The sequence below is a fragment of the Drosophila bipectinata genome, chromosome 3R (assembly GCF_030179905.1).
Source record: "Drosophila bipectinata strain 14024-0381.07 chromosome 3R, DbipHiC1v2, whole genome shotgun sequence".
Classification (NCBI taxonomy): Eukaryota; Metazoa; Arthropoda; class Insecta; order Diptera; family Drosophilidae; genus Drosophila; species Drosophila bipectinata.
Genome location: NC_091739.1, coordinates 24,645,705 through 24,668,507, shown reverse-complemented (window position 1 = coordinate 24,668,507; position 22,803 = coordinate 24,645,705). Strand labels below are relative to the sequence as shown.

General features: G+C 49.8%; 4 protein-coding genes across 5 annotated transcripts; 2 read left to right on the top strand and 2 right to left on the bottom strand.

The window, feature by feature from the left end:
* Positions 1-99: 99 nt before the first annotated feature.
* Positions 100-3,368, bottom strand: Dis3 (exosome complex exonuclease RRP44-like protein Dis3). The gene is made up of 5 exons (XM_017236743.3): positions 2,961-3,368; positions 2,449-2,893; positions 1,052-2,389; positions 577-992; positions 100-522 (listed from the first exon to the last, which is right to left on the bottom strand). Exons 1-5 carry the CDS (start codon positions 3,338-3,340, stop codon positions 156-158), a joined length of 2,946 nt encoding a protein of 981 aa, XP_017092232.2. The 5' UTR covers positions 3,341-3,368; the 3' UTR covers positions 100-155.
* A 500-nt stretch (positions 3,369-3,868) lies between these two features.
* Positions 3,869-8,509, top strand: Rrp5 (Ribosomal RNA Processing 5). Its single transcript, XM_017236233.3, has 5 exons — positions 3,869-4,030; positions 4,089-6,370; positions 6,429-8,053; positions 8,113-8,278; positions 8,341-8,509. The coding sequence occupies exons 1-5, from the start codon at positions 3,950-3,952 to the stop codon at positions 8,507-8,509; spliced, it is 4,323 nt and encodes a 1,440-aa protein (XP_017091722.2). The 5' UTR covers positions 3,869-3,949.
* A 68-nt stretch (positions 8,510-8,577) lies between these two features.
* BRWD3 (bromodomain and WD repeat-containing protein) lies at positions 8,578-18,654 on the bottom strand. 2 transcript variants are annotated; one of them, XM_070281655.1, is made up of 16 exons: positions 18,504-18,654; positions 18,225-18,283; positions 18,054-18,083; positions 17,282-17,341; positions 16,359-16,605; positions 15,489-16,296; positions 15,337-15,433; positions 14,954-15,268; positions 12,900-14,894; positions 12,583-12,842; positions 12,351-12,521; positions 12,019-12,292; positions 11,620-11,631; positions 10,333-11,448; positions 10,102-10,279; positions 8,578-10,040 (listed from the first exon to the last, which is right to left on the bottom strand). In XM_070281655.1, exons 1-16 carry the CDS (start codon positions 18,544-18,546, stop codon positions 9,019-9,021), a joined length of 6,687 nt encoding a protein of 2,228 aa, XP_070137756.1. In that variant the 5' UTR covers positions 18,547-18,654; the 3' UTR covers positions 8,578-9,018. The 2 variants fall into 2 exon arrangements, with proteins under 2 accessions (XP_070137756.1, XP_017091721.2); XM_017236232.3 differs by lacking the exon at positions 11,620-11,631.
* Positions 18,655-19,037: 383 nt separating this feature from the next.
* Nab2 (Nuclear polyadenosine RNA-binding 2) lies at positions 19,038-22,769 on the top strand. Its single transcript, XM_017236234.3, has 5 exons — positions 19,038-19,332; positions 19,397-19,622; positions 19,676-21,874; positions 21,940-22,209; positions 22,270-22,769. The coding sequence occupies exons 1-5, from the start codon at positions 19,291-19,293 to the stop codon at positions 22,494-22,496; spliced, it is 2,964 nt and encodes a 987-aa protein (XP_017091723.2). The 5' UTR covers positions 19,038-19,290; the 3' UTR covers positions 22,497-22,769.
* Positions 22,770-22,803: the final 34 nt, after the last annotated feature.

Sequence of the window (22,803 nt, the reverse complement as noted above, 5' to 3'; positions counted from 1 at the left end):
AGGTTTTAATTCGAAATTCTCAGAGACAATCAGAAGGAACGGTGGGATTGGAAAAAGAGAGTTTTCTTTTAAAAAAATACTTCATTTATTTAAAATGAATTTGTTTATAAATTTGATTGGCTTAACCTAACTCAACTTAGTGGTACAAAATAGAATTACTTTTTCTTCTTATCCTTCTTTGATTTTTTGGAGGGCGGTGGCGCTTGGTTGTCCTTATCATCGGCCTTGGTCTCCACACTGAAACCCTTAATGTAGGGCTTGACCAACCGGAATACGAGTTTCTCGTGCTGCACATTGCTGGAATCCAGACTGAGTCGCACTGTTACAGGGTCGAACGAATGGAACACAAAGTTGCCGCAACGCTGCGTATGATCCTCCTCGTTGAAGGTGAATATAATTTCAGCCTTGATACGCTCCAGTCCGTCCTTGCCATCCTTATCCGACTTCAGGTACAGAGTGCCCTCCAGTCCGTACTTGGGAATGAGTACTTGCAGTGCGTTTTTACGTACAAAGAGAACATAACTGGAAATAAAAAATATTTTAATATTTATTAATCATAAACTTTTTAGAACTTACCCTTCCTCATCCTCCTCCTTTCCACGGAAGAAGAGATGCGTATTGAGGGCCACCGAAGCGCGACCTGCATATTGGGCCATCTTGTGCCGATAGTTAAGGTTATGACACAGTTCCTCATTGGATTTCCGCTCCAGCAGCTGGGCGTAGGTGCTATCGGCGCCAATGGAGGCAGCCAATAGCCGATGGACCATGATGTCGGAGTAGCGACGAATGGGTGAGGTGAAATGGGTGTAGATGGGAGCTGCTAGACCATAATGGAAGTACTCATCCTTCTGGAGGCTTCCACTAATGAAGTACACCGCCTGCATCATACAGCGCGTAGTGAGAATACGAATCATGGTATTAAAGTAAGGGTTATCCTCTTTGACGCACTTGTCCAGCGAATGAGCCAGCTCCAAGCCGGAATCGGTATCTACCTAAAAAATTAAAAATTTTTTTAAAATTTGTATGAAAGAAAATTGTTAAACAAACTCACTTGGAATCCTTGATAGCGGGCAGCTTTCACCAATGGATCAAAGTTTGTGGGCGGAGGTTTGGGATGACGACGCAGCACAGCACACTCGGTGAACTCTGCTGCAATATGCTCCGCCACCGTGATGTTTGCCAGCAACATGAACTCCTCCACCATTGAGTTGGTTTCCCTCATCTGCTTGGCCTCCACCTCAAGAGGCTCATGGGTCTCGCTGTCCACCTGGAAGCGGATCTCAGGAGATGCTAGGACTAAGGCCCCGTTGTCCATTCTACGTTTCTTCAAGATCTTAGCCAGTTTGTTAAGATTTCTCAGTGACTTGGCAATTTCGCCCTGATCCGCGGCGTCGTCAATCATAACCTGGGCCTCTTCGTACGTCATGGCCCGCTTGGACTTGATGACACTCTTGTGGAATCGCTTGTTAAGCACGTTTGCCTCGTGGTCCACCTCCCACACACAAGAGAAGGCGAAGCGTTCCACGCCACCAACCAATGAGCAGAGGTTCGAACTTAGCAGCTCGGGAACCATGTCGATACGTTTTCCCACTAGATACACAGTGGTTCCTCTTGCCGCTGCCTCCTTGTCCAACGCATTGCCGGGTCGAATGAAGTGGCTCACATCAGCAATGTGAACACCCACCTCTAGGTTTCCATTAGGCAGTTCACGACAATGCAAAGCATCGTCGATATCTGTGCAACCTGGCGGATCCACGGAGCAGATGTACAAATCTCTCAAATCCACACGCTTAGCATAATCCTCTTCGGTAATAGTCCAGGGCATCTTGGGCAGAAAACTCAGCACCTCCTCCGAGAACTTGCAATGCGGTACATCGTGCTCCAGCAGGATTACCTCATTCTCGGTGGCCATATCACCCAGTGGTCCCAGAGACCGAACAAAGTGGCCGTGGGGATAGCGTGAGTTTCTCGGCCATGTATCGATGGTGACTATGATCCGCTGGTTCTGCAGCTTGGCTGCCTGTCGCGTTTCAATTCGAATTCGGGGAATTTTTCGATCGGCCGGCACAAAAATATGACGGTTAGTGTCCTGTATGAGGCTAGGTTGCAGAATACCGCAGTACTGGCGCCACTTGCGGCGTACAATTCCCACAATCCTTCCCGTCGGCGAGCGCTCCTCAGTTGAGGCAGCTGAAGCTGCCTGGACCTGCTGCAGCATATCTTTCTCCTGCTCGGCGCGTTCTTCGCTGGGCACATCGTCGGCATAGACGTTTTTTTCCTCCAAAACTATTTCACTAGGGGCCGACCATTCGCTTTCGGGAAGCAGTTCAACGGCTACTAGGTCTCCATCCACAGCTCGGTTTAGTGCCTCGCGGCCTTGGATAAGGATCTACGATCATAAGAGCTTTAGTTTGATGAAAACTAATTAAATTATTTTACATTGCATACCGCTTTCTCGAAAGACTCTACGTTGACGCTGCCTTCGAGGTAGTTCTCCCTGGAAGCCTGAAAAGCGCCTTGGAGCAGCTTCTTCTGACGCAGACCCTCTAGCAGTTCTTTCATGCTAAGATGCGCTGGATACTGGGGAAGGGCCTGCTTCTCGCTGTCGAAGGACTTGTGGGACAATTTATCCACCAGAAGGGGGAAATCTTCCAAGGATTTGACATACTCCGACGCAGAAGCCACTAAAATACCCTCCGCTTCAGCCTTGGCGCGATTTCCGGCATCGTCTGTGAGAAGAATAACGCGCGTGGCAGTTTTTCCAGTGCGATCCAGGTCTTTGGAGGATTGGGATGCCCGGATATGGTCGTCGTACCATTTGGTGGCCAAACGAATGGCACGATCATTGCGATCGTTAGCGGTTTCGTCAGGTTCGCGATCCGCATAGGTGTCCCTTGAGAAGAATATAGTAGGAGAAGGTTACTATTTAACACATATGCATCTTGGTATTCATTACTCACTTGTGGTGCTCGTTGACAAAAACATAAAAATGCCTGGTCCGGTCATGGACGATCTCGTTAAAGCGCTTGTAAATGGAGGAGCTCTTGTGCTTCACCTCGTTCAGGACCGTTGTCAGGACGATGACGTTGCGCAGCACATCCTCTTCCAGAACATCAATCTGGTCTAGCACCACATTTGTGTCCAAAACGATGTAGTGCGGGAACTTGAAGAGACTGCACTGAATCTCGTGCTGGGAGGTCAGTTGGTACACCTCGTTCTGGAAGCATTTCCGGCACAGTTCGGAGCCGCAACCGATGTCATCTCGCAGATAGTGCTCCCGCACGATCTTTAGGATATTGCCCCTTTTGGTTTTACGCGTAAATTCACGTAAAGTTTGCATTTTGTTCAAGTTGTTTTCAAATTGATGGAATTCCACATGTGTGCCGCAGTAAAGAGGCGATACACGAGAGATTCTGCATGACCTGGATGGTTTGTTATCAGCTCTGTTGAATTTGCGCTCTTTCCAACACTGTTTAAAATCGCGCCTTATAAAATTGTAAATTTGCAAGATATATAAAACATTTATTTCGACTATTTTATAGTTTTATTGAGAAAATTCAGAAGATCAATTTAAAAAAAAATATGTATGAACTATATAATACTGTTTTGGGCACTGTTTTTCAAAACGTTTTTGCTAAATTTGCTAAATAAATATTAATTCAAATTACTCTTCATAACTAACATTAAAATGAACTTAAAAAAAAGAAAATTATCCTGAAGATATATAAATATATTCAGTTATATTATATATACATAAAATATATGAAAATGAATATAGTTTTTTAAAATGATTCAAGCATTTAAAATTTGAATTTCTGAAATCCACCCACAATCTGCTATTTAGAACGTTTTCCAACACTGTCCATGCATTTATTTCTTCAGCACGTGTAGCTAGCTACGCACGTTGCTTAATTTATATTTCTAAAGCGCTGAATTAATCATTTTAGCCATGGTTCCCAATGAAAAAAGCTTTCCCCGCGGAGGGACAATACACACAGACGCCAAGACCGCCGACAATAATTCAAATATTGTAAGTTTTTGGCGGGGAAGTGCTCAAGAAAAGCGTAGCTCATATTTTTCCCTCTTAGGTTTTCGGTGCGTCGCAAAAGAAGGTGAAAAAGTCTTCAAAACCAAAGGACAACCTGTTGGATCTTGGCGATGAGCCCGTTAACGAGCAGCTGGAGGCCTTCTCCGCGGAGACCCTCAACATGGACACCCTGCAGGAGGACATGCTGGTCATGGGAGTGGTCAAGGGAGTCACCCCCACCGCCCTCCAGGTGGCCTTGCCTGGGAGGATGTTTGCACGCACTTTGGTGGCGGATATATCGGAGGCCTATACGAGAGTTGCGAAAGCGGCAATGTCCGGGGACACCAGTGATTACCATGACCTTACGGATCTGTTCGAGCCGGGCCGGATAGTCTACGGGCGAGCCATCAAGACCGAAAATCTGAACGGAAACCGCACCACCTTGTTACTCTCTCTGAAGCCATCGGAGGTCCACTCCAATCTTCATCACAAGAACATCAAGAAGGGATTCATCTTCTCCGGAGCCATCGAGGAGATCCAGGAGCACGGCTACGTGATCGAGACGGGAGTGCAGGGACTGCAGGCTTTTGTGGCCTGCGAGGAGTCGAAGCAAACGCTTCACGTGGGTCAGTTGGCTTTTATTAAAGTGCAGCAGATCCAACACGACACCCACAAGAGCACCGCCACCTGCGTCCTGGTGGAGCAGAGCCAAATAAAAATCAAGAGCCAGAACGAATCGAATCTGGACTACATCCTCCCCGGCAGCATCGTGCGGTTTAAAGTGAGCAAGCACTTAAAGGATGGCCTTAAGGGCAGCATTATGAACGAGTCCTTTGCCGCCTATATTAACGAGCACCATCTGGCCACTCCGCTAGATGCCTTAGAGGCCTATGAGGTCAACCAGGACTACTACGCCAGGGTGCTGTACGTGATGCCGCTCACCAAACTGGTGTACTTAACCCTCAATCTGGACATTAAGCCAGATCCGGAAACAGGGATCGAAGAGGAGGGTGATGAGGAGGTAGAACCCATCCAAGTCGGATCAGTGGTGGAGAAGGCAAAGGTGCTTCGCCTGGGCAGCGGTGGCGTAGTTCTGCTCCTCAACAAGAAGCTGAAAGGCATCATATCCTTCAAGTCCATTCGGTCCAACTACAAGGGCAACTACGACAAGGACGAAGTGCTGTCCAAGTACGGGCGCAAAACGAAGCACAAGGTGCGCATCCTGGGCTACGACGTCATCGAATCCATGTACTACTGCTCCGACGCACCGAACGTGGTGGACGAGAAGGTCTTCAGCCTGACGGACGTAAACACTGGCGACATCGTCACCGCGAAGATTGTGAAAAAGAACGAGAAGATCAACGGCTGGACCCTGAAGATCGGCAAGGTGACCGCCAGCCTGGAACAGGTATACCTGGCACCGAATGTCCGGTACGAGGTTGGCCAGCCGTTGCGGTGCCGCGTTCTGGAGGTAAACTCCGAGCGCAGGATCTGCTACCTGAGCAACCGCACCGAGTACTTGGACAAGGGATTGAAGCTGCTAACCGACCTGAGCTCCGCCCAGGTGGGCAATGTCTACACGGGAACCGTTGTCCGTTGCGATGACAGCTTCGTTTTGGTGAAGTTTGGAAATGGCATTGAGGGAATACTCTATAGGAAGAACCTGAAGGCCCAGAGCTCCTTCTTTGAGGGCCAGACCACCAAGTTCCGCATTCTGAGCAGAAACAAGGACAAGATAACGCTGACCCTGCCGGAGGACAAGTTCCAGCTGGGAGAGATCTGCCCGGTGGAGATAACGAACGCCCTGGATGCTGGATTGGAGATTAAAATAACCTACGCCGCCGACGACAAGGAGGACGACGAGGAGGGCCTTCCGAAAACGGAGGAGTTTGTGGGCCTCATCCCTCTGAGGTTGCTCTCCGATCACTTGGAGCTCCTTCAGGCACAGGTCCGGGTGCACCCTGTGGGCTCACTCACCGAGGCAGCCTGCATCGTCCAGAACATCTTCAGCTTGCGCGATGTGGCCTACTTCAGTAGTCAGATAACGAAGGACTTTAAGTCGATCCAGGTCGGTGACATCATTCGCTCCTATGTCAAGAACGCCACCGATCAAGTGGTGGACCTCATGGTGTCCGTCAGGGACTACAACAAGCCAGTGAAGGTCCACGTGAAGATGCTGCGTCTGAATGCCGTCAAAAACACGCCAGTGGAGCTGGTTCCGGAGCAGCTGCTGATGGTGAAGGTGCTGAGCAAGGAGCCTGAGACTAAGACCCTGACAGTGTCCGCCAAGCTGACGGATGTGTGGAGTGGAGACTTGACGGACACTGCCAAATCGGTGGAAAGGTAGGACTTCGATTGGAAACTTTCTTTGAAAATGATTCTAATTTTTTCCCATCCCCAGATATCTGGATGAAGTGGCCCAGATTAAGACAGGCCTGGCGGAGATCTCGGCTCCCATTGCCAAGTACTCCGTGGGCGAAAAGATCAGCGTGGTGTTCCAGGGCATTAACTCGGAGTCCCACGACTGGGTCTACACGGTGGAGGGTCCTTCGAAGACCAGCGCCTTGGTCCTCTCTAGTCTGGCTGGATCGGCAACTGCTCCTCCGTTGGGCAGCAAGCACCAGGCAGTTGTCCTGTGGGTCGACTATTCTAGCGATGTCTTGCTCATCAGCAACAAGAAGGTGGACATTGACCACATATCCTCCGGTGGGGATCTGCCCAAGAATCTGATCGGAAAGGCTGGCATGAAGGCGAAGGTGCTGCTGAAGCTGGAGTCCGTTGTGTTGTGCTCCCTGAAGAAGGGCATCAATCCGTTGGTCATCTGCCCGGTGCGCCTGCATCCCAACGATGTTGAAAACTCGGCCAGCGCTGGGCTCCGCCAGGGTGACTTCTGCAACATTGCCTTCATCCACGACAACCAGCTCATCGCTGTGCCCGAGGATGTGTGGCGGCTGTGGAGGGGAGCCAAGCGATCTAACGCAGAGGAGCCGGCAGTGAAAGCCAAGAAAGCGAAACTAGAAGTGGAGTCTCCCCCAAAGAAAGCGAAACTAGAAGTAGAGACTCCTCCAAAGAAAGCGAAACTAACAGTGGAGACTCCTCCGAAGAAAGCGAAAACCGATGAAGCGAAAAAGAAACCTAAGCCGGAGGAGCCTTCAGCTAAGAAGAAGAAAAAGGCTGCAGAAACTGCCACACCCACCATAACCAATGGCCAAAAGAAGAACCAACCTCTGACCAATGGAAAGGCGCGAGAGACGGCCAAGCAGAATGGACAGTTGTTTTTCGAGGATAAAGCTCCGGCCAAGAAGGTCAAGCAGGAAACCCCAAAGACCAATGGAACTGACACGAAAAAGCGAATGCCGGGCGTGTCTAGCTTCTGGGAGAGCGATCCCAACCAGGCTAAGACCAACTCCAGCGACGAGGATGAGGATCAAGATGCAGCAGAGGCACAGCCAGCTAAGAAGAAGCGACTGAGTGCCAAGGAGAAGGCCAAGGCGGAGGTCAAGGAGGAGCAGCGGTTGCGGGAAATCGAGGAGCGGAATGCCGACCCCAAGGCTCGGCTGGAGACCATCGATCAGTACGAGCGCCTGGTCATTGCCCAGCCGAACAACAGCATATCGTGGCTGAAGTACATCGCCTTCCTGCTGTCCAACACGGAGATCGAAAAGGCTCGCGATCTGGCGAGGAGGGCCATTTCCACGATATCCTTCCGAGAAACCCAGGAGCTGAGGAACGTGTGGAGCGCTCTGCTCAACATGGAGCTTGCCTACGGCAGCAACTTCGATGAGGTGCTGAAGGAAGCCCTCAAGTGCAATGATCCTCTAGAGATCTACATATGCGTGGTGGACATCCTGAAGAAGAACAAGCAGAGGGAGCGCCTCTCCTCGACTCTGACCACCATCCTCAACAAGTTCAAATCGCAGGCGAGGATATGGCCCTTGGTGGCCGAGTCCTACTTCTGGCTGGGAAAGTCCGACCAGGTGCACAGCCTCCTACAAAGAGCCTTGAAAGTGCTGCCCAACCAAGAACGTAAGTTTCTGGATTCTCATCCTTGGAAGTAACTAAGACTTCATCCTTTATGATTCCAGACATTAGCTGCATTGTTTCCTTTGCCAAATTGTATGCCCGAAACGATGCCAACGACATGGCACAGACGCTGCTCGACGACGTGGTCACCTCTTATCCAAAGCGAATAGATATCTGGTCGGTTTACGTGGACATGTTGATCAAGGCTGGGCTCATCGACTCCGCCAGGTGAGATACTTAGTGAAATATAGGTGTTTAAAACTAATATCCTTGTATCCTTGTTCCTGCAGAAATGTCTTGGAGCGCGCAGTGCTGCAGAAGCTGAAGCCTAACAAGATGCAAGTGATCTACAAGAAATACCTGCAGCTGGAGGAGAGCCACGGCACGGAGGCCACGGTGGCCAAGGTGAAGCAACAGGCAGAGGAGTGGGTCAAGAACTACACCATGGCGGTCAAGTAGATTCGTTCGAAAGCCCTCTAGATTGTAAAAATTTCATAGATTCTTAGATTAAGGCAAAAAAGTTAGTGTGTTTTCTTGATACTTTATTCTAAAACTATTTTAAATGAAGTGTGATTCCGAGTGCTACCTTTCTAATATATATGTATAGTAGTACCTATATATTGGAGTAGAAATACATGTAGAACTGTTGCTCGGTCAGAGCGACGCGTCCTACACACACTATGTAGGATCGCTGTCGCCGCCGATCAACGCAAGACTTGAACAATATAATCAAAAAATATTCTGATGGATATGGATATGGATAAAACACGAGAACACGCGAAACGAACACTCTTTCTGCTTAAATCTACGGATGCCAATCGGGATGGGCTGTGTGTGGGTGTGGGTATTCGCGATGACAATGACAAGTGACGTGGTTCATACTCTTACACATTAATCAATAATAAGAAAGCGACTCTAGCAAAGGTTATCCTCGTTTAGATTTAATTTATACATAAAACAGTCTAGGGTCACTCCTTGAAGATGCTGCGCGCCTTGGCCGAAATCTTGCGCACTCTTCCCCGGCTGCTCACGCTCACCTTCTGTTCGCTGTAATCGCTGTCCACTGAGCTATCTCCTTCGTCGTCGTCCTCCTCCTCCTCCTCCGGTTCCGGCTCCGGCTGCGATCTCTCCTGGGAGCTGGCATGAGCATTGCCGTTTCGGACTCTCTTCCTCCGATATGGGCCTGCATCCTCCTCCTCCTCGGATTCCTCATTGTATCTCGGTCTTTTCTGATTCCGGCCACTTCGCTGAGTGCCTCTGCGATTGTTTCGCCGACTACGTGTTCCCACGTAATCCTCATCCTCCTCGTCATCGTTGACGAATGACTGAGCGGAGGGTGGGCGTCGGTTGCTCCGGAGCGGGCGCGTATTGGAGGAGGAGGATGAGGTAGTTTTCGCCTTTCGTGAAGATCGCCCATTGTTGGTGGAGACGTAGCTGGTCAGCGGCTGATCGTCTTCGGAATCGTCTTCAGAGTCGTTCTCTCCCTCTTCCTCGTAGGTTCGCGAATTAGAGCCCCCGTCGGTACCCTCGTCGCTGGCAGCTGCCTCCTCCTCCTCTGGCTCTTCCTGATCCTCGTCTTGAGAGTTGGCCTGACTTCTGCGCCCACGCAGACGTCGTGTGACCACATTACTGTTACTAGTACTATTGCTATTCGTGGTGGAGGTGGGTCGCCGGTGGTTGCTTATGGCTGAGAGCAGGCGTGAGCTCTCCAATGGGTCCAGGCTGGTGTCCAGCTCGTCTGCATTGCGCTGATGTCGGGACAGAACACGTCGGGGGGCGCGCGCCGCAGAACTGGCAGTGGCCAGGTAGCTGTGGTCATGGGTGGACACAGTGGGCTGCTGCCCCTGGCTGGCAGAAGTTGTAGTTGAGGTGGCATGAGAGCGCGTCATGTGGGTGCTCCGCAGGGGTGGCGAGGGAAGTCGGCGGCGCAGGCTCAGTGGATGTGGTGCCGCGGACGTTGAGCTTGTTTTTGCAGGTGATGGGACAGTTCCTAAAGTGGGAATCAATGTGATTAGTTGACCAAAAGTGGTTTCAAGACTCGTCCCACTCACTTTGCTGGTTATTGGCCAGCGGCTCGTTGTCACTGTCGTCCTCGTCGTCGCTCTGAACGGGACGGACCACAGTGTTCCGGTTGGTGCGCAGTTGACGAACAACTCCAGAGCCTCCGGCTTGGGCTAGAGCAGCTCTACTTGTTGAGGGCACATCGTCCTTCGTGGGCGTCGGTAGGATCTGAAACGGAATAACCGATTAATCATGGACTAGATGAAAGATCGTGGACTTACCTCTTCCGCCTCCTCACTTTCCTCGTCCTCGATGTCGCTGCCACGCCCCCAATCGAGAAGCGCCCGCTTAGCGCTTTGGCGCGTGGGTCTTCTGGATAGATACGATTCCGTATCCGACTCAATGATTCTGCCGCTGCGAGCTGGTAGGTGATAGCTGTGATCGTTTTCCGCCGCATTGTGGGATCTGCCTCCATTGGCGCGGGTGTTGCGCAAAGGACTCGCTTGGCTGAAGGAGCTGGCACTGGCAGCCGCAGCGGCACTGGTACTGGGTCCATTCCCAACCGGCTGGGATCGGCTGTTCTTTGCCGAGCGACCTTTTCGCCGTCCCGTCTGACTGTCTTGGGTACTTTCGTCATGCTGGGAATGGGAGGCAGTCTCCTCGGAGCTGCCCGCTAAGCGGCGGGTGCGCCGGGTTGTTCCGGACCCACTGGACCCATTCGTGGCAGCTGGACTCTTGTCTAGGCGTCGTCGCTTGCTCGAGTGACCGTTTCGGCTTCTATTACGGTTGCTGGACTTGCGCTTCTGGGGGTTGTAGCTCTCCTCGGAGTCCTCGTCCTCGTCGCTTAGGCGCTGACGTTGTCTGCCTCTTCGAGGGCGTGCCTGCTGCGGGGAACTTGCATGGGAGTGAGCCTCCTCCTCATCCTCATCGTCGTCGCTGCTGCTGCTGGACTCATCGTCCTCTTCCTCCTCCTCTTCTTCCTCACTACTGCTGATCTGGTGACGCCGCTGTTGGTTGGCAGTGGATGAGGAGGAAGTCACCCGATTGGAGCTGGAGGAGCTAGCAGCTACTGCCACTCCATTGCGTCGGCGGGATCGTGGCGCTCTGGTAGCCGAAGCCTCCTCATCATTGTCATCGTCGTCGTCATCCTCATCGTCGCTAGAATGCGGCAATGGCAATCTTCTGGCGGCCGCCGGTGGCTTCTGGTTGCGGCGAGTGGAGCGTTCGTTTCTTGTCCTCTTGGGGGGACTGGTACTGGAGCCACCGCCTCGCCCACCACCACCGCTGCTGCCCGACTTGTTCTTATTTGCGCGTCTTCTGGCCGCCTTCCAGTTGGTGACCACAGTCTTGATATGAGACTCGAAGAGGGCGCTCAGGCGCAGGGTCATTGAATAGATCTGAAAGAAAGGGGGATAGCTATTAAATAAATTATTCCACATTTGTAGGAAGTATTTCTTAACATCCAAGGCTTAGCAGAGGTTGGAGAGAACCTTCGCTAAGCCCTTCAAGGAGCTCTACAGGAAAGTGGTTAGTAGTACCCCAAGCATGGGAGAAAGGATCAACCTTACCGCTATATTATCCTATATTAGATGATAGTCACCGAGATCGTCATTCATTTGGTTAGTTATTTTGATCGAAATGGTCGATGGGTTATTTTTGTTATTCGATTTTTTTGGTTTGGTTCGATTTTGATGGTTATGAGTTGGGATGAAGGTCAAGATCGAAGACACGTTCACGGAAGGCAAAAGAAAAGTAAAGAACAGATGGATGAGCTTGCGTTCATGTTAGATGTGGTGGGTGTGGCATGGGTGTGGTCAACAAACTAAGCATCAAAACTAAATCAAGCACTAAATGAGAGCGAAGCCGATCTCGAGACTCGCGACTCACGACTCGAGTCTGGGAATGCAACAAATGACGATCTGTAACCGATCTGCCAATCATCTGCAAGCTCCAATCACTCCACTCACCCGCGAGCGCTTGTTGGTGTTGTAGTTCTTCGAGTTCTGAAATATCAGTCGCACATCCTTGGCAAAGTCCAGCGGATCATCGTAGTTCCCACCCAGCAGATCCTCCTTAACTGTGCGCAGGTCCATCGGCGTGGCGATGATTTCCAAATAATCGGGAAACTCTATGGTGTCCACAGGCTCCCGGAAGGGCAGTGAGTCTGGCCTGGCCCACATCACATCCAGTAACTGCCGGCAGTCGGCTCGCCAGTCTCCCTCGGAGTGGGTCCGCGTGGAACTAAAATAAAGCCATTTATTATTGTACTTTTTTTGGAATTTTTATAAAACATTCTCACCGTCTGGTGGAGGAGACTCGTTGCCTGGCTGCCGCTGCAGCTGCCGAGGTGGTTGGCCCAGTGCTGGTGGACGGAACAACATCCGAGTCTGCCTCATTCTCCGACTCGGATGAGTGATACACGTCCACCAACTGATGGTAAACGGCAGCCACGTCAATCTCATCCGCTTCCCTGTAAAGATTCAAATACAGAGTCAAAACCATGTCCCTAGTTGCTCCTCTTTGTAGCTCACCTGATGATTCGCAGGCAGAGATCGGTGACGATCCGAGCATGCTTTACAATAATCGTGTGCCGGCGGTTGTACTGCTCTGCATTGGTGGCCAGGTAGCGCACATCGAACTGTGCTGAGGTGATGCGGCGGTAAAAGTGGTTCTCAAACCGTGACTTTACGGTGGTTAGGTCGATGGGGTACTCGACCAAATAGGCGTAGTCTGGATAAATATTGAGGTCGACGGGGGCCAAGAAGTGCTCGGCGATGGACAGACGCATTACCTTTCATGAAATGACAATATTAGCTAGGGGTTACTGACTAAAACCAAAACAACTCACCTGCTCCAAGCCGTTGATGATCCTCCGGCAAGTTCCATCGCGATCACCGCGATGCCACTCCTCAGACTTGGGCTGATATAGTGTGGCACGGATTTCTTCGGGCAGGACGGGAACCGCACCACCCACTTCGTCGGGGACACGTTCCTGGTCGATCGGTTCCATGTCCCAGGGGCTCATACGCTCGTACTCGCCGTTGTCCCAACGGACGCGGAAACACGAGAAGTAGGAGTCGGGAAAGTCGGCGGAGAGAGCTTGGCGAGACTCAATCTGGCCCATCCACCAACCATCGCCGATCATGCACCGGAACCGGTCACCAATGCTCCAGTTTCGCTGCACAGCCAGATCGAAGGTTTGCCGCAAAACCAAGAAGTCCAAAACGTCGGGCATGTCGTGGTACTTGATTTTGAACGTAGTCCCCGTCATGTTTCCCTCCTCATCGATGATGGCCAGCTTGAGGCAGCACAGCCGCGGCGGCCGGATCTCGTACTTGATGCCGATCACCCGGACCAGTTCGTGGTCTCGGAGCGTATGAAAGTTCCACGGCTCCGAGCTGTGCGACAGCTTATAGACCTTCTTCAGTCGCACGGCATCCAAGTAGCTGGCGTGTCCCTGCCGGAAGTAGACTATTTCGTCGCCCATTTGCGGATAGTAGGGAGCCTTGCGCGGTATGACCTCCGATAGCCATTCCGCTGGCCGGTACAGCTCCGGAATTTCCCCGTTGGCATCCGTGGGAGGGAAGAGTATGGTCTTCCGGCCCACCTTCCGCGCTATCACTTGTCCACCTGAGGCTGCTTGTATCGCCTTGCCGGCCGTTTCATCATCGCTGCTGTCGTCACTACTGCGAGGCCTTCGCGATATGGGTTTGCGCTTGGAGCGCTTGGGCGGCTCTAGATTGGGGCCAGGGGTATCAGCCACCCAATCCGAGTAGTCTGAACTATCCGTGTCCGAGTCGGAACTGCTGTCATCCAGATGCTCCTCTACATTCGAGTAGCTGGTGTCTCCTGATGAGTTGCTAGATACATCCTCCTCTTCCTCTTCGTGCGGCTGAGCCTCTTCATAGTTATCCTGCTCTTGGTCGCGCACGGCTCGAGTTCTGTAGGCTGGCTGCTGTTGCGCGGCCCCTGCTTGGGCGCCACGCCTCCGACCCCCGGGACGTGGTGCACTTCCATTGGATCGAGTGTTTCGCGGTCGGCCTATGCTTCCCGCCTGCTGGGAAGACGCTGCACTGGCAGTGTTTATCATGATTGGTCTGCGGCGCATTTCCCGCTTGTACTCCTGCTTCTCGAACTGGCCGGCAGAGTAGATTGTTTGCTTAAGGTTCTGCAACTGGGCATATTTCATGGGACGCACGTAGGTGCGCCGGACAAACTTAAGCGGAAGCGGCTGTTGGGGGGGAGCCTGAGCTGCTGCAGGCTCTACAGGAGGCTGCTCCTCTGCCGCAGCGGCGGACGGTCCCCAGCCCTGGCGAGGAGTGCTCAGTCGCCCACCCAACACATTGCCACGTGGGGATTGTCTGCTGTTGGAGTCGGGTACTTGGCGATTGGTGATCCGCTCATATCCTTGATTGTCGCCGCTCGGATTGGCATCATTCCCGTTCGCACTCACTGACTGGCGGTTGGCCAAGGCGGCTATCATGCGGTCTATGTGGGAGTAGTTAGCACCAGGCGCTGCCCCAGCCGCTGCAACTGGAACTACAGCTTGAGCTGCAGCACCAGCACCAGCACCGCCGGGGTTCTGCTGGGCATTAACATTGTCTTCGACAACCACGCCATCCACACCGACCGTCAGATTGGGAATAAGTTGGTCCGTGCTGCAGTTCTCCCTTCCGGGCACAAACCGTTGATACTTGGTGGGATGCGGATTGCCGTCAGAGTCGACGAGGAACGGCGGCGGCATTAAATGTGGCATTATCTGGGTCTGCTCGTCTATAACGTGGTGCTGGGAGTCCCGTAAAAGTGGTCGGTAGTCGGTGTGAAAGAACAGCTCTGTGGGAAGCTGAATTCAAACTCAAATTATTGACAGATTCTTCAAAGAATGCCCTATCTAAGCCTTACCGTTTTGTATTTTTCAATGCACATGCCAAGACCAAAGATGAGGATGTGTCCGTGAGAGTCAGTGGCCGCTATCATCGTGCCATCTGGAGACCACTTAGCATCAAACACGCTACCGTGGCCTTGGCCGTCGATGTCATTAAAGAAGCTCGCCACACAGACACCCTGTTCGATGTCCCACAGAAAGACATGACCGTCGTGACCGGCGGAGAGCAGGACATGCTCATCTCTGGGATTCGACTCCAAAACATACAGCTCGTCTTTGTGACCCCGCAGGACGCGATGCAGCTTGGCTGTCTTGGAGTCCCAGATTTTAATCTGTTCAACAAAAAAACTCATTGATAGGCGATCTTAAAGGGTATATATTTGGAATAAGGGTAACTCACTGTGAAATCGTTAACGGCGGTAATACAATAACGATCGGAAGCATCCCAAGCAACCATCGTAACTTTAAGTTTCTTTCCCTCCTCCGGCTCCGGGCAGCTGAAATGGAGAACATTGAATACTTTGCAAATATTTATGATAGTGGATCGCTTACCTTGGCAGACGTTCGGTCATGCAGAGTTTCACGCTCTTCCACTGTTGCGACTCAAAAGTCCAAATGTGGGCAGTGCCGTCCTTACTCCCCGAAATAAATCTCAACCCACGGTGCGACCACTGCACAGAGTCGACTGCATCCGTGTACGCCTCCGTCTCGAGGATGCGTTTCGGTCCGTCTTCGCCCATCATGTAGACGCGGACATGGTGGTCGGCGGATCCCGCGGCCAGGAATATGCCACCAGGTGAGAAGGTTGTGCACATCATCTGGGCCTGACCGGGGCGCAGCTTTTCGTGGTACTGGGTCGGCCTCGGAGCAAAGGTTATCTTTTGACCGCGGGGAGTAGAATACTGCCAAAAGGCAATCGATCCATCTGTGCTGGTGGTCACCAAATACTTGAGGTCACTGCGAGGCGACGGGCAGAAGTTCACCGAGGTTATCATTCCAGTATGCGCGCTGAGAACGGCGATGGGTGAGGTAGTCTGCATGTCCCAAACCCGAAGGATTCGATCCACCGAGCCGGCGGCCAGCATTGTGTTGTCCAAGTTGATGGCAATATCTGTGATCTCAGAAGAGGCGCCTCTCAAGGTGGCCAGCAGCCTACCATCAGCCGCAGACCAAATCTTGATAAGCAGATCATCCGCTCCCGTGATGATGTAACGCCCGGTGCGGTCGAAGAGCACGCAGTACACCGACGAGAGGTGACCGACTGTGCGTCGGAGCAGCTTCGTCTTCCGGTAGAGATCTGTGGGCACCAGCAACTTGCGACGTACATGACCGCCATGCTCCCGACCAGAAATAACTCGTACTGAAAGATATATTTCAATTATTAGAATGACTCAATGGATTTCAAAGAATTTCACCACTTACGCAAGTTGTGGGTAGGTCTGGTCAAGTCTGAATCGGGCAGTGACACGCCATGGAGGCGGGTGCAATAGTCGCGCAGGGAGCGGTGACGATAAACGGTCTCTTGGGTTCGCAACAGGTTCTGACGCCCGGTACCCAGGAGGGAATTTATCCCCGGAACACTGGGCGGCAGCTCCCGCTCCACCAATGGGCACAGGCGGCTGCATATCTCCAACAGATGGTTGTCGCCAATATGGGCGTATTTTTGTTCCTGCAAATGAAAATAAAAAGTTTTGTTTTTCATTTTAAATTCAAACTGAGATCTCTATTTAGGAAACTACATAAGTTTTGAAATTTAAATTTAGGCGCCCTTTAGAACCGATAACGATAAATGCAGCGATAACTAGAGGCAGCTGTTTGTCAATTAGTGCGAACATATAACCATCTCGCTCTAACGACCGCCAGGTAAGGTAAAGTGGTGGCTTGCTGTTCATGTGAGCCAGCTGCATATGTGTGCGAAAGCAAAATGTCGGCGACTTATTTGCAATTTTTTATAAAAAATTAGTATGCATTTTTAAAAGTTGTTTTTTTCTCAAAAAATAAATTTGTACGATGTTTACAGGATTTTTCCCAATACCTTTTACATTTTTGAAAAAAAATTTTTTTTTTTTTATTAAAACTATTAATTGGTTATTAATTAAAACTTAATTTGATTGATTATTGCACTTTTATTGTCTAAATGCAAAAAATAAATTCATTTTCCCACGCGTGCGTTTCCCTGCTATTTTCTCTATTCGTCAATCGATGCTTCGACGTGACGTCACAAAGGCGCACGCACACGAAAATACATATATCAACAAAAAAAAAAGACTTATGCAAGACCCCCGCTTTGACAAATTATTAAAAACAAAATTAAAATGCTACAAATAATTAACTATATCACTCACCAATTCGGAGAAGGTCTGTTCATGCTCATTTCCCTGCCAGTCGATGCGTCGGGGCAAAACCTGTATAAATAGAAGCGTACGGTAGGAATGAGATAACGTTGCACGCGATTTGAGAGGCAATAAATTATAAACTTTTTCGGGGAACTTAAACCTCAATTTAATAAACTCATTTACTACAAAAGAATTAAGATTCTCTTTAGAATAATGCTCCACATAGTAATCCCCCACCCCCAAAACAGAAGTCACCTTTTTTTCTTTCAGTGACTCGAAAGCTGTCATTTATAATTATAACTATTAATTATTTTCAACACTATTATTACATCAATTCGATATAAAAATAAAATCAGTCTTCTTCTTTGATAAGTAAGCCCCTCCTCTAGCACGCGATAGTCTGGACTTTTTTCGCTCAGTGCAGCTGTTATCACTTGCATTTCCAATCAATGACGCTTATGACTGTGACGTAGTGGGGCATCCCTTGAAATTTTTTTTTTAGACTTTTCACCTACTCAGCGGTAGACCAGGGCCAGACGGACGATGGACTATCCCACGTCTCAGTTTGATTTCCAACTCTGAGACAAGCGGACGCACATATGTACGAGCATGGGGCTTTGTCATCGGCCTCTGCCGGCAGAAGCAGTAGCAGAAACAGAAACAACAACAAAACCAAAACAAAGCGTATAAACAAACGGTTGGGGCTTTCTTTTTTTCAGGCTTCCAGACCCAATCCCCCGGGAGATGGCTGCGGTCCACCCCCCAGGCCCCATGCACTTACCTTCTTCTGTTCGAGCTCCCGGATTAACACCTGTAAGACACATAATTTGCAAAAAAATGGTTAGTAAAATGTTTGTAAACAAAGCCGCGAAATGCGACCGCTGAAAAGAGCGCTCTTTTTGGACATCGAGAGGGTCGCATTTCTCGATTCGATCCGTCGCTGTGTACCGACCTTTGCCGTCTCCTCCAGCGGCCCCGCAGCCAGGAACTTGGAGATGAGGAAGTAGAGCTCTGCAAGAAACAGAATTACACACAATGAGTGCAACAAGTTGCTGGCAGAATCGCAGAAAATCGCCAAATTGCAATATTCCACGGGGAAGTAGATTTCACGGCCCGTAAAGGCGACGGAACCCACAAAACCGAACAGTAGGCAGCAGCCTCACATTTCGCTCAACCTAGTCGGCTGGCTGGGACATTTTCAGACATTTACGGGTCATCACTAAGTACGCACCTGGTACTATCACATCACTGGCACTTGACTGTCTATTTTCCATTATTCATTGCGATGCAAGGCTCGGGTTATTACAAAATTGCAGTTGCTTTCTTCCAAAATTCTTTTTTCAGCTTCTTCTTTTTGTGTGACACTACAATAATCGATGCGCAGAGTTTCGATGCGAGACCATATATCGATTGTTCGTATACCGATAGTGTTGTCACTGACGTTTTGCAAAAATATCAACATTTTCATAATACCTTGTGAATTTTGCATAGCTGAAAATGATAATTTTGACAAATATATAAATTCTACCGTCATCATATCATAATTTATTTCAATAAGCAAAAAGAGAGATACGTTTGCTGGGAAACATTCGCAAATAAAAGACAGAAGTGATATGAATTGAAGAGCTTCAAACAAGACTGATTGGAAATATTTGTTACTTAAAATTTAGAATATTTTTATGGCCTTATAAAGAATTCTGAATTAAAATTGCTTTAAATCGCTTTAAAGCGTATGTCAGTATTAATTAAGACTGAGCTCTATGTTAAAATATAATTTATATAATGGTTAAATATTGTCAATTCAAAATAATCCAATTGACTTACCTGGTGGTTGGCTTAGGACCATCACTACTGTGAACTTCCGCCTCTAGATTTGCTATCGGAGCAGCTGCGATAATTATTTTTTTATGAGAGCTTACCATTTTCTCATGAAAGAAAACACGGATATATCCAAATAATAAACGTCAGCGAATGATACAAGTAATCATTGTTTGGAACGGTTAGAGAATCTAGCTAAGATGGAGTGCAATTTGGGCAGCGAGATTGGCCAGAAGATGCGCGTAAGTGATTGCGGAAAATCAATGAACTCGTAATCCGAACTCCCCCACTAAATGTTTCTTACAGAGTGCCGTCAAGGCGAAGCTGCTGGAGCTCGGGACAGGCGGGTCTTCCGGCTTTATAGACGATGAGCTGCCGGACTATGTAATGGTTATGGTGGCCAACAAGCGAACGAAGCAGCAGATGAACGCCGAACTGAATCTATTTCTGGGAGATCAGACCGACCTTTTTGTGACATGGCTGCACGAAGTGCTTCAAAAGCTGCAGGAGGTTACCCTACCTACTTCAAGTGGTATGTCATAGATTTTTCGCACTTAAAATAGTGTTTCTAATGGTTCTCATCAGCTTCCAGCAAGAAGAGAAAGTCCAAGGGTCAGGGGGAAGCTTCAAAACCGAAGGAGAAGGATAAAAAGAGCTCCAAGAAGGAAAAGAGGCCAAATCGGAAATCTGGAGATGAGTTGCAGGAGCCGCAGTCTAGTTCTGCTGATGCCATGCCCGTTATCACCTCTATAACAGACGTTTTCGCCGAAGAGTTGCTGGAAAAAGCCAAAAAGACTTTGGATATTGGCGAGATGGTTCCAAAGAAGAAAAACCGCAAGTCTATCGAGGAGGAGGAACCTTCAGCCCGCGAACCCGATATTCCTGCACCATCCGAGATCAGCTCAACCACATCCGGACTGAACAGACAGAAAGACCTTGCCGAGTTAGCAGAGATCCAGAAAAAGATTCATGCAGCCAAGAAACATTTACGTCAAATAGGCGAAATTGAAGATGAAAGTGAAGAGGAAGATGAAGATTTGTTGAACCTAAGTGCCCAGGAAGAGTCTGTGGATCAGGAGCCAATGGAGGAACCTTTACAAAAAGAGCTGCCGCCTCGGAAAGTAAAGAGCCCTATTGTATTTAATAGGAAGGAAAAGACTCCAGAGAAGCCACCAGAGTCTGAGCCTGAGATTGATTCTCGACAAGAGGCCTTTACCCCAGAAGGTGACCAGCCTTCCAAGGAGGACCGCTCAGAACGGCGTTCAGTGCATGATCGTTTGGGAACGAAAGCCATGGAGTCGCGCAGCTCGCAGCGTTCTCAAAAGGAGTTATACGTGCCAGCCCATCGGCGTCGCAGTGAGCCAGAATCTAGCAGGGATCGGAGCCAGCGGGAGCGGTCAAAGGATCGGTCTCGAGACCGTTCAAAGGATCGACGTGATAACTCGAGGGATACGAGTCGTAAGCGTCGCTCGCCGAGTCCAAATGCAGCAAAACCCAAGCAACGCATTGGCTCAAGGGTTATTGTGGCCGTGCGCAAGCCCCCGGAACCTTCGGATGATGAGGATATCGCAGACAAGCCAGTAAATTCTGTAATTAAGATCAAGCCCCGTCCGCAGGTGTCACCTCGTCGGCAGGCTTGCAAGAATCTACTTCTGCGCGCCGTGGCTGATGCTCAGCGTTCGACGATTCTGGCCAAGACATCTTCCCGTAAAGAGAGCGAGGAAACGGAGAAGATAAGCTCCTCGCTTGGCAAACGCAAGTCTACCGGAAAGCCAGAACGTGAACGCGAAAGAGATCGCAGTAAACGGACTGCGCCCAACAACGAGCTTTTCCGGCGGAGTACCCGCGAGCTAGTTGTGAATGTGACTCAAAGGGACAGTAAAAGGCCCAGGCGCTCCAACGAGAGCCACGCCGAGATCAAGGTGGTGCAGGAGGAGTACACGCCCAGTCCAAATGCAGAGGAGTTCGAGAACTTTGTGCCTCAGTTAATAGAGGACATAGACCTTCACATAAACACACATGATGAGTCGCTTAAGACCCAATTCGTAGTTACCCTGAACGGAGACCAGCCAGGAGGCGGTAACAGCAAGCCAAGCAGTTCGATCCGTAAGAGGCAAAGCGATTCGCGGCGCCGCGATACTTCCTCGCCAGTCTCTACACCACAAGTGAGCTCATCCAGCACTGAACCCACATCGACTACGACTGAAAGGCGGCACCGCTCGAATCCTCGGGAGAGGAGCCGCTCCTCCAACAGTGCCTCGCCCTCGCTACAATCATCCCGCAACCTAAATCGCAGCGAAGTCCTTCGACAGCCTCAAGAGATCAAGAAGATAATCATAAAGAATGATACTGATGAGGATGATGAAATGAACGGTTCGCCCAGAAAACGAGGGGCTAGCAAACGCCAGCAAAAAGGGGTCACTAATCCGGCCAATGGCCACAGAGACAATAAGGCAAACGCACCCGACGAGGCACGCTCGACAACGCCTCCACTGCCAGCCAAAATGAGGCCGGAGAAACGAGCCGCTAGCAAAGATAGATCCACAAACACAAGTTCGAATCGCAGCCCTGGCGAGGAGCAAGTGGCTACTTCGTCCACCGCTGCGTCCACTTCTACCAAAAGCAAGCATACTCCCATACGATTCACACTGAAGAACGAGGAAGAGCCGAGTTCCACCAAGAAGCGACGGCCCGACAGCAGGGAACGAGATGCGGTCACTGTGGAAAAGCGAAGAATACCCATTCGCAACGCGGAGGATAGGAAGTACGACAATCTGCCGGCATGTACGTATAGTCCTTTGATAAAAGGTAAAACCTGAAATACAATAATGTTACCTTTGTTCTTTCAGTAAGCGCCGTTAGCGTGGACTCTACTGTGCTGAAGGTCAACAAGCCCAAGGAGCGCTGCAAGTACCACCCCAACTGCACAAAGCAGTTCTGCGAGTACTATCATCCCTCGGCGCCATGCAAATCTTTTCCAAACTGCAAGTTTGCCGATAAGTGCATGTATTCGCACCCCAAGTGCAAGTTTGATATGTCTTGTATGAGCATCGACTGCAACTATGCCCACAGCGGACAAAGGGATCTCAGTCATGTCCAGCTTACGGCACCGCCTTTATGTAAGGAATTCTAATCCCATTATCTGAACTTCCGATTTAAACTATTGTTCATATTTACAGCCTCGCATGTGATACCGGTGCAGAATTACAAGTCAATCTCGGCGCCAGTTACCTCCACGACGGCGACAACGATGTGCAAGTACTATCCGAACTGCAGCAAGATTGGATGCACCTTCTACCACCCGAAGCCGTGTCGGTTCGGCAAGAACTGTGTGAACAAGCTGGAGTGCATATTCTACCATCCGGAGATGCAGAGCAAGTTCAAATGGGTGGCATCCATGGGCTGAGCTATCCCCAACACTATCTAGCAAATGTTTTACTGGCTACCTAGCTAACTTCTTGGATAATCCTATTTCCACATAAACTGAATTACACATACATATTTAAACTTGATTTGCTTTTATCCTATTGCGTATATTTAATATCTCATATGTTAGTTAATAGCAGCAGCTCTCTTTCACAAGTATGCAAAACCAAACTAATGTTTGTTCATGATTATTTGTTTGTATTCAAACCACTCAGAACCCGTCACGAAGAGTTTGACGAATAAATTTTAGCAATAGTTGCTACCAATTGGAAACTATTCCATTGTTT

Excerpts from the sequence above, each read along its gene's own strand:
- Dis3 (XM_017236743.3), bottom strand. The coding sequence starts at position 3,340 with ATGCAAACTTTACGTGAATTTACGCGTAAAACCAAAAGGGGCAATATC. Across the intron at positions 2,894-2,960 it reads TTTGTCAACGAGCACCACAA|GGACACCTATGCGGATCGCG; the intron begins GTGAGTAATGAA and ends ATTCTTCTCAAG. Across the intron at positions 993-1,051 it reads CCCGCTATCAAGGATTCCAA|GTAGATACCGATTCCGGCTT; the intron begins GTGAGTTTGTTT and ends TTAATTTTTTAG.
- Rrp5 (XM_017236233.3), top strand. The coding sequence starts at position 3,950 with ATGGTTCCCAATGAAAAAAGCTTTCCCCGCGGAGGGACAATACACACA. Across the intron at positions 8,054-8,112 it reads AGTGCTGCCCAACCAAGAAC|ACATTAGCTGCATTGTTTCC; the intron begins GTAAGTTTCTGG and ends TTATGATTCCAG. Across the intron at positions 8,279-8,340 it reads GGGCTCATCGACTCCGCCAG|AAATGTCTTGGAGCGCGCAG; the intron begins GTGAGATACTTA and ends TTGTTCCTGCAG.
- BRWD3 (XM_070281655.1), bottom strand. The coding sequence starts at position 18,546 with ATGGAAAATAGACAGTCAAGTGCCAGTGATGTGATAGTACCAG. Across the intron at positions 18,084-18,224 it reads CGCTGGAGGAGACGGCAAAG|GTGTTAATCCGGGAGCTCGA; the intron begins GTCGGTACACAG and ends TGTGTCTTACAG. Across the intron at positions 16,606-17,281 it reads AACAGACCTTCTCCGAATTG|GAACAAAAATACGCCCATAT; the intron begins GTGAGTGATATA and ends TTTCATTTGCAG.
- Nab2 (XM_017236234.3), top strand. The coding sequence starts at position 19,291 with ATGGAGTGCAATTTGGGCAGCGAGATTGGCCAGAAGATGCGC. Across the intron at positions 19,333-19,396 it reads AGATTGGCCAGAAGATGCGC|AGTGCCGTCAAGGCGAAGCT; the intron begins GTAAGTGATTGC and ends TGTTTCTTACAG. Across the intron at positions 21,875-21,939 it reads GTACGACAATCTGCCGGCAT|TAAGCGCCGTTAGCGTGGAC; the intron begins GTACGTATAGTC and ends TTGTTCTTTCAG.